The 13320-nt window shown below is 42.2% G+C and overlaps 1 protein-coding gene across 1 annotated transcript in view; it reads right to left on the bottom strand.

Moving 5' to 3' along the window:
• Positions 1 to 964: 964 nt before the first annotated feature.
• LOC141080679 (uncharacterized) overlaps positions 965 to 13320 on the bottom strand; it is a 59805-nt gene continuing 47449 nt past the window's right edge. The window contains exon 6 of the mRNA XM_073566069.1: positions 965 to 1067. Within this exon, the coding sequence (XP_073422170.1) occupies positions 965 to 1067 (103 nt within the window). The remainder of the gene's footprint in view (positions 1068 to 13320) is intronic.

The raw sequence follows: 13320 nt of genomic DNA, 5'->3' as shown, positions 1-13320 counted from the left end.
GCTCCTGATTGGATTTAAGGAACGTTTTTGCCTGATTTGTAATATTCTGATTCTTTTTTGGCAAATTTATGATAACAAATGTGAATTAATTTCTACAATTATATCTCACTGAGCAGTTGACAAAATGGTGAAACAGGAAAATGCATACCAGATTTGAGCCAAAAGTTTCACACTGCCATTCAAATGATGTTTATAACCAGCCCTTCCCCCCTCCCTAGTTAGTATGTCCCAGATTTTGAGTTCATTTTGGTAATGTGAAAGTAAATAATGAGTCACTGTAAACTGATTGAAACTATCCAATTTGTTAATAACATACATTTGAAAACAGCCACATATATCTTGATTCTGTTGTCGGTTGTCCAGGGATCAGGGGCTCCTTCCCTGTCCCTAATGCTAAGGGCACCTTGGCTTACTCTGTTACCCAGATAACTTCTGAAGGCAAATACACCAGAGCCATGTACATTGCTTTAACTGCTGAATCCACTGTCAGTCTGTACACTTCCCCTACTCAGAGAAGAGGGGAGTAGTAGTGTACACCAACCACATAAACAAGATAAAACAAACAGGGAACAAGGAAAATACAAATCATCCAAATATAATCAAAAAAGCAACAGATGAATACACAGGAGAGTGGAGGATGGGGTAAAGCAAAATTAGGAGAAGAAGGGGAACTATGACACACTCAAAACTCAAAACCTAGCAACAGTCACAGATAAATTCTCCAAAAACCTTCTCAAATAACTACCAACAACCTCCACCCATGCAGTAAAAGCTTGCGCTGACAATGAGTGCTTACCAGGGCACAGATTATATAGCTAATGGGAGTGGCTTACAGTGAACAGCAGAGACTTAATGCAGGAAAGATTTCAGGAGAACTCAAGTGAGAAGATTAACTCCTGTACTGCTAAAAATACCCTGCACCATTTAATATGATGGTAAAGTGCTTCTAATCAGTGCAGAAGTATTAGAAATAAGACACTTTGGTCTTCAGGCTTCTCTCTGTCGTGGTAAACCCATGACAACATAACTTAATCATATATATGCTTTTCTTACAACCAGTAGGTCTGCTTTAATAAAAATAGAAAAAAAATGAAATTTATCTACAAACTTTTTAGTTAATAGTGTAGAAGCTTATATATGAATCTGCAGTTGTATTAATATGCTTTGTCGCCTGCTCATTAAGTTGTCAATGATTCATTCCTTTACATAGGAACTATTCTAATTTTTCTCACTCTTTTGTAATGTCCCGTTTAAAGTTTATTGTCTTTTATGCTTTAATTTTGCATTTTTAAATCTTAATTCTTAGAATAAAGTTTGTTAAATATCCATATATACTTGAAAATAAGCCTACCCAAGTATAAGCTGAGGCCCCTAATTTTGCCACAAAAAACTGGGAAAACTTATTGACTGGGAGGGTGGGAAATGCAGCAGCTACTGGTATATCTAAAAAATAAAAATAGATACTCAAAAAAGTAAAATGGTGGCCCCATAAGATGCTCCATAATAATATATGCCCCTTATAATGCTGCAGAAATGGAAGCCCCATAAGATGCTCCATATTAAAATATGCCCCATATAATGCTGCAGAAAGGTTAATGGTGGCACCATACCATGTCCCAGCATCTGAATCTCTCTTCCTGTCTTCTTCCTGTGCGGTCATGTGACACTGCTCATTAAAGTAATAAACATGCTCTCCACCCCTATGGGAGTGAAGATGCATCCATATTCATTACTTTAATGAGCGGTGTCACATGACTGCACAGGAAGATAGGAAGAGAGATACAGTCGCTGGGACTGAGACGTAGCAGAGCCTGATATGCAGACGCCAGAAGGGTGAGTGTGATGTCTTCTGCAACCCCGCTCCCCCTCCCCTACCAGCTATCTTGCGTATGACTCGAGTATAAGTCGATAGGGTCTTTTTCAGCCCAAAAAAGGAGCTGAAAAACTCGGCTTATGCATGAGTATATGCGGTTTTAGTACTACATGCTGATATGTTTTCAGATACTGGATGAAATGTATATTGGTATTGTTTTATTTATATTTGCAACTATATTTCACTTTTTTCCTTCAACTATTTTAAGAAACTACACTTTCCAAGCCTCTGTGTTCCTGTGTCTTTTTCTTAGGCTGGGGTCACACTTGCGAGAAACTCGCAAGAGTCTCACATCTCAATACTGCCGCCGACACTCAGGACCGGAGTGTGTGGCTGCATGTATTTCTATACAACTGCACTTTCTGGTCCGGAGTGCCGGCCGCAGTGCCGGGTATTGAGATGCAAGGCTCGTGCAAGTTTCTAGTAAGTTTGACCCCGGCCTTAATCAGCTCCATTTTAGCCTACTTAACTGACAGCTCAAAAAATTGACTACTACACAGCTGTTGAGTTTTTAAGACAAGAAGAGGAATGTGAAATTGGGTAAGGAATATGGTCAGGGAGGTAGAGGCAGAGGCTTTGAAAGTGCTTTAACACACCCAAAGCATTTATGTCTCATTTGCTTATGAATTATAACATCAAGTTGTAAGCCAGGGAATCACAGATTCCATTAGTAAAAGTATGAATGATATCACCCTTCAGAAAAGAATATGGCAAGATAAAAAGTTTAAGTAGAGCATGCAATATGGATCAAGCTTGCAGATCCTCTATTTACTAGTCACACAAGCATTTATTTTCTCATGTGAGAGAAATGGGTCGATTATGCAAATCACACTCTGATCAAACTCTGATTACAGTTTGATCAGAGAGTGAGCCGATTCTCTCAGATGAGGAGAAGATGGGGATAAAATGGTTCCATCTTCTCCATTTTGTTTCTCCATTGAAATCGGACTACACTCAGTTGTCATCTCAGTGAAGTCTAATGTTTTATACAGACTCATTGACTAGAATGGCTGAGTGCATTCCAGATATCAAATCAAATTCGGGCAATTTGTTTCCATGGACCTGTTCAGTCCGAGGAAAAATATCATACATATGGACAGCCCCATAGAATAACATTGATCCACATGCGATTTGATGTTTTCTTGGATCACACTTGACCAAAAATACAGCCATGTGCATGTGCCCTTCAAAATATGGAGGTGCATGTAGATGAACAAGAGATCTAAGTTGCCAGGAAGGTTGCAGAGAAGTTAAACATAGAACCATGCTTTACTATAAAATTGTAAAATAATCTTTTCATTGTAAACTTACAAAAGACCAGAAAAACAAAAATCAAAATGAGTACTCTACAGCAAGTAAATAAGCAAATAGTAATAGTACATGTAAATATCATAGGGTACTTAGTTATCTTAATTTTTATCAAAAATGCATAAAGCCATCCCACCACTACAATGTGTACCCATTCCCATTGGGATGGTGCTATACTCTATATATTATTAAAACCCTACCATGTGTCAAGTGACTTCAATGAGAAAAAGTGCAGAGCAGGACGGAGTTACGACTGAGACACGCATCCAGGCAAAACGGTATAGATTAAATAAATACTTACTGTAGCTCAGATAGGAGGGCCACACTCCTGTTTATACAAAGTACCAAAGTACAAGAGATTAGAAAAATTATCACCAGAAAAGAAATATCAGCATAAGAGATGAGCGAATATTTGAATGTTCGGTTCAGCTCATGATCACCGAATTTGCAATATTCACCAATTTTATCGTCAAATAAATCACTGAATATAGCAGAATATGTAGAGCACAAAAGCCAGTGTTTCCCAAGCTGTGTGACAGTGTGGGAAACACAGGTGTAGCGCTTCTGATCTGCGATGAAATCATCCCCGCCGGTCAGAGCGCCTCGGATCCAACACTTTCAGAAGACAGTGTTTGGAGGTGCACCTGACGGAGAGATCTGCCTTTAGTGGTAGGCAGAGGGATAGCTCAGCGTAGGAGTGGAAGCGCTGAGATGAAGAGTAAATGGGTGCCGTGCTGTAGAGTGACCTTTAGAGGGCAGTGGGGAGCGGAGAAGAAAGTGGTTATGTAACTGCCATGGGTCAAGGTCATTGTCATTGGTCAGAGGACTCTGTCAGGTGATAGTGGGAAGAGCTACCAGGACAGGTAGTATAAAGGCTGAGGGGACGTTCCAGAAGTTCCATGAAAAAGGAGGATGATTGACCTCATGGAGATCAACATCCGACACTGCGGAGACACCATCACGTGTTTCTCAACGCAGTGATTCTAGAGCACTGCCCCCATCCCTTATGGGAAATATGTAAAACATGCAAAAATATAAGCCGCGGAGACACCATCACATGTTTCTCAACGCAAGCAATGACTAGCCAGGTCTTTCACCGGGAAGGAACAACCACGGGAAGGGCAGTCTCCAATGAAGGAAACCACCTATGCCAAAACATGGTATCCATCCACAGACAGCTGTTTCGGGGTATTGCCCCTCATCAGTGTGGAGTAGGAAACTGGCTAGTAGGAGCAATGCCTAGAAGAGGACTATGAAAAAGGAGGATGATTGACCTCATGGAGATCAACATCCGACACTGCGGAGACACCATCACGTGTTTCTCAACGCAGTGATTCTAGAGCACTGCCCCCATCCCTTATGGGAAATATGTAAAACATGCAAAAATATAAGCCGCGGAGACACCATCACATGTTTCTCAACGCAAGCAATGACTAGCCAGGTCTTTCACCGGGAAGGAACAACCACGGGAAGGGCAGTCTCCAATGAAGGAAACCACCTATGCCAAAACATGGTATCCATCCACAGACAGCTGTTTCGGGGTATTGCCCCTCATCAGTGTGGAGTAGGAAACTGGCTAGTAGGAGCAATGCCTAGTTGAGGACTATGAAAAAGGAGGATGATTGACCTCATGGAGATCAACATCCGACACTGCTGAGACACCATCACGTGTTTCTCAATGACTAACCAGGTCTTTCACTCCACACTGATGAGGGGCAATACCCCGAAACAGCTGTCTGTGGATGGATACCATGTTTTGGCATAGGTGGTTTCCTTCATTGGAGACTGCCCTTCCCGTGGTTGTTCCTTCCCGGTGAAAGACCTGGCTAGTCATTGCTTGCGTTGAGAAACATGTGATGGTGTCTCCGCGGCTTATATTTTTGCATGTTTTACATATTTCCCATAAGGGATGGGGGCAGTGCTCTAGAATCACTGCGTTGAGAAACACGTGATGGTGTCTCCGCAGTGTCGGATGTTGATCTCCATGAGGTCAATCATCCTCCTTTTTCATAGTCCTCTACTAGGCATTGCTCCTACTAGCCAGTTTCCTACTCCACACTGATGAGGGGCAATACCCCGAAACAGCTGTCTGTGGATGGATACCATGTTTTGGCATAGGTGGTTTCCTTCATTGGAGACTGCCCTTCCCGTGGTTGTTCCTTCCCGGTGAAAGACCTGGCTAGTCATTGCTTGCGTTGAGAAACATGTGATGGTGTCTCCGCGGCTTATATTTTTGCATGTTCCAGAAGTTCCAGTCAGCCAGGGGAGCTCACTAGATAGGAGGGTCTGCTGTGAAGTGAAAGGCAGCAGAGGGCCCTCAGAGAGTATCTGACAGGAGAGACTGTCACGGGGGGTGACCCAAAGGACAGTAACGGCAGACGGAGACAGTCTGAGAGTAACGAGTAACAGTGTACTTTGAATGGCGAAGCACTGTGGTGGAAATGCTTAGGGCAGCCACAGTTAGGAGAGCCACAGAGGATGCCACGATGGTGAAAATAGGAAAGTGAAGGTATACGGGTCTGTGAACAAACGGTCTGTGAATGTCTTGTGATGCATGACAGAGGTCGCCATCAAGGTGGTGAATAAAAGCGGACCTCTTGAACCCAATTTCTGTCTCAGTCTCCAGTCTGTCGACGCTAAGAAGCGGGTCACCCCCATCCCTGCTGGTCTCCCTTTATCTTTCATCGTCTCCTCTACCCCAGTCCTGTTGGATCAGCACCACCTAATCGCCTCCCTCAGCCACTACCCTACAACAGCATAAGCACTCAGCTGTGATCGGAGGTAAAAAGTTTACCTCCAGTCACTGGTGTCAGTTGATGGGACTACAGCTTCCATCAGCTGACACCTGCTGCTGCTAATAACAGTGAGAGCAAGAGCAGCAGATGGGAGTATTCATCAGACACTCCTGCGCTGTAAATAAATAATTAAAAAAACGGTGTGGGGTCCAGCAGAGTGGACTCGAACCCCATTCACTTTAATGGGGGGCCTGACAATACAGTGTTTGACATGCTGTCACATGCATGACAGCGCAGCACATGTCCGCTTCTGATCAGCATTGAAATCATCCCCGCTGCTCAGAGAACCGTGGATCTTACGCTGACAAAAGACAGCATGAGCACTCAGTTAAGATCGAAGGGACACAGTTTACCTTCGGTCACTGGTGTGAGCTGATGGGACAACCCCTCCCATCATCTGACACCTGCTGCTGCTAATAACAGTGAGAGCAGGAGCAGATGATGGGGATATTCATCAGCCGCTTTTGCGCTGTAAATAAATAATTTAAAAAACCTTCATGGATTCTCCACTATCTTTGATAGCCAGCCTGACAAAACTCACAGCTGGGGGCTGCAACCCTCAGCTGTCAGCATTAGAAGGCTTGGTTATCAAGAATAGAGGTGTCCCCATGCTGTTTTTAATTATTTAAATAAATGATTTAAAAAAATGTTATGGGGTTTCCCATCATTGACAACCAGCCATGCTAAAGCTGACAGCTGAGGGTTGCAGCCCCAAGCTGTGAGTTTTTCTGGGGGTTGGTATTCTCAGGCTGGTAAGGAGCCATGTATATTAGCCCCCTAGTCTAAAAATAGCAGCCAGTATTAATGGTCCCCTCTTTGGCTAATAATAATAGGCCCACAGCTATCAGCATAGCCTTTGCTAGTTGTTAATTATAGGGGGACCCTATATCTTTTTTAGGGTTCCCCATTTTAATAGCCAGTAAAAGCTGCATATATAGCTGTGAGATGATATTAATTGTCTGGGAAGCTCCATGGGTATTACCATTCCCAGGCTATAAACATCGGACCCCAGCTGTCGGCTTTCCCACTTTCGGTTCCAAAATTTGAGCGGGAGCACACGCCATTTTTTTCAGAAAAATAATATTTTATTAATTAAATACATATACAGTAAGCTGCACACACACTGTACTAATTGTATTTGTCAGTGACATATATATATCAAGGAAAGTCTGGAGGGGCGTAACTAGGTGGCCTACGAAATCTGACCTTGGATAAGGGGCAGCAGGTGACAAGGAGGGACAAGGAGGTGGTACCAGGTGCTACTCCATGGCTGACCATCAGAGGATGACAGCTGACCCCGTAGAGCTGGTAGGCTGGTACAGCTTGAAGGAGGGACAAAGAATGCAGGCATGAGATCAAAAAACAACATGGTCTTAAGGAGCGCTGAGGCAAAGAGGGACAATTGGAAAATGGATTAAAGCACAAATCTTTAATGAAAGTTCTCTGCAATCCACAACGCATTTCGATAGCAACATGCTATCTTCCTTAGGTGGTTCCTCAGCATTCCAGATGATTTGTGCAACTCATGAGAAGACTTGGAGCCAGGAATGGGAGGTATGGATTAGTTTGGATGTTAGTTGAAAGTCCCTTGCGGAGTGTAATGAGCGGGTAATCTGATAAACAGAAATGAGAGAGGAGATATGGGGGATGTTGTATGGTGGAGAGCTTTGTGGGTGAGACCAAGCAGTTTAAATTGGATCATATAATGTATTGGCAGCCAGTGCAATGAGTGGCACAGAGCGGAGGTCTTCGAGTACCAATTATCCAGATAGATAACCCTGGCTGCTGCATTAAGGATGGACTGGAGAGGGGAAAGTCAAGTGAGAAGGAGGCCCTCTAACACCTCCTCCAGTGCATCTGTTTCCTCACCTCCTCTAGGGCCTCAACCTGTACTCTCAACCTCAGCTCTAATGAGACACACATTTCAACACTGAAAAAAATATCTCCCACACTTCCGTACTGCGTAGCCAAGGCTCACCGCAATCAGGCAGTGTTTAAATTAATATAAGAAAACAATCCAATTCAGCTTCCAAAGTGTAGAAAAATTTAGTGGACATAAAAACAGAGAGTGACGGACAAGCCGCACCAGTGCTGAGGCAATGCGTTTCGAACAATAATAGTTGTTTTTCAAACTCTTTTATTACTGTGCAACAGCTCTATAATAGCTCTTAATAGCTGTCTACAAATATCCCATAGGTTGTCACAATGAACAGGGATCATCATTATTCTCATTTGCACAAGGAAAGACTAGAAGCAATGGAATGAAACTGAATAAGAGGAGACACATATTCGATATTTGAAAAGACTTTTTGACAGGGTTATCAATGAGTGGAACAGGCTGCCATGAGAGGTGGTGAGTTTTCCTTCAATGGAAGTCTTCAAACGGAGGCTGGACAGACATCTGTCTGGGATGATTTCGTGAATCCTGCTTTAAGCAGAGGGTTGGACCAGATGACCCAGGAGGTCCCTTCCAACTCTACCATTCTATGATTCTCTGCACACAGATGAATTTCACCTCCACTAAATGACAAGGTGGGATATGGCGTGCGGTATCCCATTTGTAACAGAAAAAAATAGTTCTTTTAGTCTGCAGCAGCTCTTCACAAAGATGAATTTCACCATCACTAAATGACAAGGTGAGATATGGCATGCAGAATATCACTATCAATTGAATAAAAAATGTATTGACTCTGAAAAAATCAAGCAAATGAGCAGGTCTAGAAACTGGTATATGTGTAAAGTGTAAAAGTATGTTCACACTGTGGCTATTTCACATACAAAAGCCAAGACGAAAAAACAATAAAACAAAATTAACATATGCCCTATAACAAATGAATCAGTAAATAGTAATAATACATGTAAATAACATAGGGCTTTTAGTTAATACTATTTTTGATCTTTTGATAAAAAAAGATTGAAAGTAATCCACAAACTGATTTATTTTAACCAGAATAGAATTCAACATAATTGAAAACTCATTTTGTTACAAGTACACAATGTAGATAAACAATTTGCAAAACAAAAAAGAAAATGGTTTAAAATGTAATGCCATCAAGTACTAGAACATGCATATATAATATATTGAAAGAAACATAACCATAAATTAGGAACTAAGTAAATTAGAATGAAGTGTTTCATACAGTGGTGGCCAAAAGTATTGACACCCCTGCAATTCTGTCAGATAATAATCAGTTTCCTCCTGAAAATGATTGCAAACACAAATTCTTTGGTATTATTATCTTCATTTAATTTGCTTGCAAGGAAAAAAACACAAAAGAGAATGAAGCAAAAAGCAAAACATTGATCATTTCACACAAAACTCAAAAAATGGGCCAGACAAAAGTATTGGCACCCTCAGCCTAATACTTGGTTGCACAACCTTTAGCCAAAATAACTGCGAACAACCGCTTCCGGTAACCATCAATGAGTTTCTTACAATGCTCTGCTGGAATTTTAGACCATTCTTCTTTGGCAAACTGCTCCAGGTCCCTGATATTTGAAGGGTGCCTTCTCCAAACTGCCATTTTTAGATCTCTCCACAGGTGTTCTATGGGATTCAGGTCTGAACTCATTGCTGGCCACCTTAGAAGTCTCCAGTGTTTTCTCTCAAACCATTTTCTAGTGCTTTTTGAAGTGTGTTTTGGGTCATTGTCCTGCTGGAAGACCCATTACCTCTGAGGGAGACCCAGCTTTCTCACACTGGGCCCTACATTATGCTGCAAAGTTTGTTGGTAGTCTTCAGACTTCATAATGCCATGCACACGGTCAAACAGTCCAGTGCCAGAGGCAGCAAAGCAACCCCAAAACATCAGGGAACCTCCACCATGTTTGACTGTAGGGACCGTGTTCTTTTGTTTGAATGACTCTTTTTTTCTCCTGTAAACTCTATGTTGAGGCCTTTTCCAAAAAGCTCTACTTTTGTCTCATCTGACCAGAGAACATTCTTCCAAAACGTTTTAAGCTTTCTCAGGTAAGTTTTGGCAAATTCCAGCTTGGCTTTTTTATGTCTCGGGGTAAGAAGTGGGGTCTTCCTGGGTCTCCTACCATACAGTCCCTTTTCAATCAGACACCGACGGATAGTACGGGTTGACACTGTTGTACCCTCGGACTGCAGGGCAGCTTGAACTTGTTTGGATGTTAGTCGATGTTCTTTATCCACCATCCGCGCAATCTTGCGTTGAAATCTCTCATCAATTTTTCTTTTCCATCCACATCTAGGGAGGCTAGCCACAGTGCCATGGGCTTTAAACTTCTTGATGACACTGCGCACGGTAGACACAGGAACATTCAGGTCTTTGGAGATGGACTTGTAGCCTTGAGATTGCTCATGCTTCCTAACAATTTGGTTTCTCAAGTCCTCAGACAGTTCTTTGGTCTTCTTTCTTTTCTCCATGCTCAATGTGGTACACACAAGGACACAGGACAGAGGTTGAGTCAACTTTAATCCATGTCTACTGGCTACAAGTGTGATTTAGTTATTGACAACACCTGTTAGGTGCCACAGGTAAGTTACAGGTGCTGTTAATTACACAAATCAGAGAAGCATCACATGATTTTTCAAACAGTGCCAATACTTTTGTCCACCCCCTTTTTTATGTTTGGTGTGGAATTATATCCAATTTGGTTTTAGGACAATTCTTTTTGTGTTTTTTCATTGAAGACAAATTAAATGAAGATAATAATACCAAAGAATTTGTGATTGCTATGATTTTCAGGAAGAAACTGAGAATTATCTGACAGAATTGCAGGGGTGTCAATACTTTTGGCCACCACTGTATGTGGACGGAAACTAGAGCTTCTCATTTTTGGCATTTAGAATTCGGATGCAAACAGTGTGTTGTTTGTTAGAACACTTAAATGAATCATGATGCCTTTTGAAACTGAAAGAAAACATTTGGTGAAGCATAATATATTGAACCATCTTTCTGCTTATATAATTAACAAGCTAATACTGAACATAGAAGATACAGCGCTGAAAAAGTATTTAGTCAACCACCAATTGTGCAAGTTCTCCCACTTAAAAAGATGAGAGAGGCCTGTAATTGTCATCATAGGTAGACCACAACTATGAGAGTCAAAATGCGAAAACAAATCCAGACAATCAACTTGTCTGATTTGGCAAGATTTATTTAGAAAATTATGGTGGAAAATAAGTATTTGGACACCTAAAAACATGTAAGATTTCTGGCTATCACAGACCTGTAACTTCTTCTTTAATCCCTTCATGACCCAGCCTAATTTGACCTTAATGACCTGGCCATTTTTTGCAATTCTGACCAGTGTCCCTTTATGAGGTAATGAGGAATGCTTCAACGGATCCTAGCAATTCTGAGATTGTTTTTTCGTGACATATTGGGATTCATGTTAGTGGTAAATTTAGGTCAATAATTTTTTGCGTTTATTTGTGAAAAATTGGAAATTTGGCAAAAATTTTGAAAATTTTTCAATTTTCAAATTTAGAATTTTTAATCTGTAAAACCAGAGAGTTATGTGTCACAAAATAGTTAATAAATAACATTTCCCACATGTCTACTTTACATCAGCACATTTCCTCAAGAAATGATTTTTTAGCCCACAATTTTTTATTTTCACAAGGGTAACAGGAGAAATTGGACCCCAAAAGTTGTTGTCCAGTTTGTCCTTAGTATGCTGGTACCCCATATGTGGTGGGGAACCACTGTTTGGGCACAAGTCGGGGCTCAGAAGGGACGTAGTAACATTTTGAAATGCCGACTTGATGGAATGGTCTGCGGGCATCATGTTACGTTTGCAGAGCCCCTGATGTGCCTAATCTGTAGAAACCCCCCACAAGTGACCCCATTTTGGAAACTAGATCCCCAAGGAATTTATCTAGATGTGTGGTGAGCACTTTGAATCCCCAAGTGCTTCACAGAAGTTTATAACGCAGAGCCATGAAAATAAAAAATCATTTTTTTCCACAAAAATCATTTTTTAGCCCCAATTTTTTATTTTCCCAAGGGTAACAGGAGAAATTAGACCACCAAAGTTGTTGTGCAATTTTTCCTGAGTACGCTTATACCCCATATGTTAGGGTAAACCTCTGTTTGGGTACACGTCGGGGCTAGGAATGAAGGGAGCACTGTTTGACTTTTTGAACGCAAAATTGGCTGGAATCAATGGTCGCGCCATGTCACGTTTGGAGACCCCATGATGTGTCTAAATAGTGGTAACCCCTCTATTCTAACTTAACCCTGACCACAGCACACCCCTAGCCCTAATCATAACCCTAACCCCAACATACCTCTATCCCTAATCTCAACTCTAACCCTAACCACAAGCCTAACCCTAATCCCAACCCCAACCCACCCCTAACCCTAATCTTAACCCTAATTCCAACCCTAACCCTAATTCCTACCCTAACCCTAATCCCAACCTTAATTCCAACCCCAACCCTAATTCCAACTCTAACCCTAATTCCAACCCTAACCCTAATCACAACCCTAACCCTAATTCTAACTCTAACCCTAACTCCAACCCTAACCCTAATTCCAATCCTAACACTAACCCTAATTCCAACCCTAACCATAATTCTAACCCTAATTCTAACCCTAACCCTAATGGAAAAATAAAAATAAAAATATTTTCTTTATTTTATTATTTGTCCCTACTTATGGGGGTGATAAACGAGGCTTTATTTACTTTTTTTATTTTGCTCACTGTGATAGGGCCTATCACAGTGATCAAAATGTACCTGTAAGGAATGAATGAATCTGCCAGCGGCAGATTCAGCGGGCACACTGCGCATGCACCTGCCATTTTGGAAGATGGCGGCACCCATAGAGGAGGAAGCAGGGACACTGGGAGGGACACCGGGACTTAGGAGGTACCAGGGGGAGGGAAAGGGGGATTGGAAGGTGGGGGAGTGGAGGGCAGGGGAGGGGGAGCAAATACTGACCGTGCCATCAGTCAGTGGCGGGGGCCGATCAACCCCATCAGTCGATGGGGGTCAGGTTGCGGTCTCCAGCCATGGTCGATGCTATTGCAGCATCGGCCATGGCTGGATTGTAATATTTCACCAAATTTTATTGGTGAAATATTACAATTGCTCTGATTGGCTGTTTCAGTTTTAACAGCCAATCATAGCGATCGTAGCCACAGGGAGGCTAACCCACCCCCCTGGGGTGAAGTACAAAGCCCCCTGTACCTGCGGGTCAGGTGACCTTTCAATGACCCCGGTCACCCGACCCGCAGGGGGCAATCAATTCATGACACCACATAGGCGTCACAGGTCGGATTGGCGCCATCTTTCATGATGCCTACGTGGCGTCAAAGGTCAGGAAGGGGTTAAGAGGTTCCTCTGTCATCAACTCATTACCTGTAGTA

The sequence above is a fragment of the Dendrobates tinctorius genome, unplaced genomic scaffold (assembly GCF_039654945.1).
Source record: "Dendrobates tinctorius isolate UK_male_01 unplaced genomic scaffold, ASM3965494v1 ptg000016l, whole genome shotgun sequence".
Classification (NCBI taxonomy): domain Eukaryota; kingdom Metazoa; phylum Chordata; class Amphibia; order Anura; family Dendrobatidae; genus Dendrobates; species Dendrobates tinctorius.
This window is presented reverse-complemented; position numbering and strand designations above follow the sequence as displayed.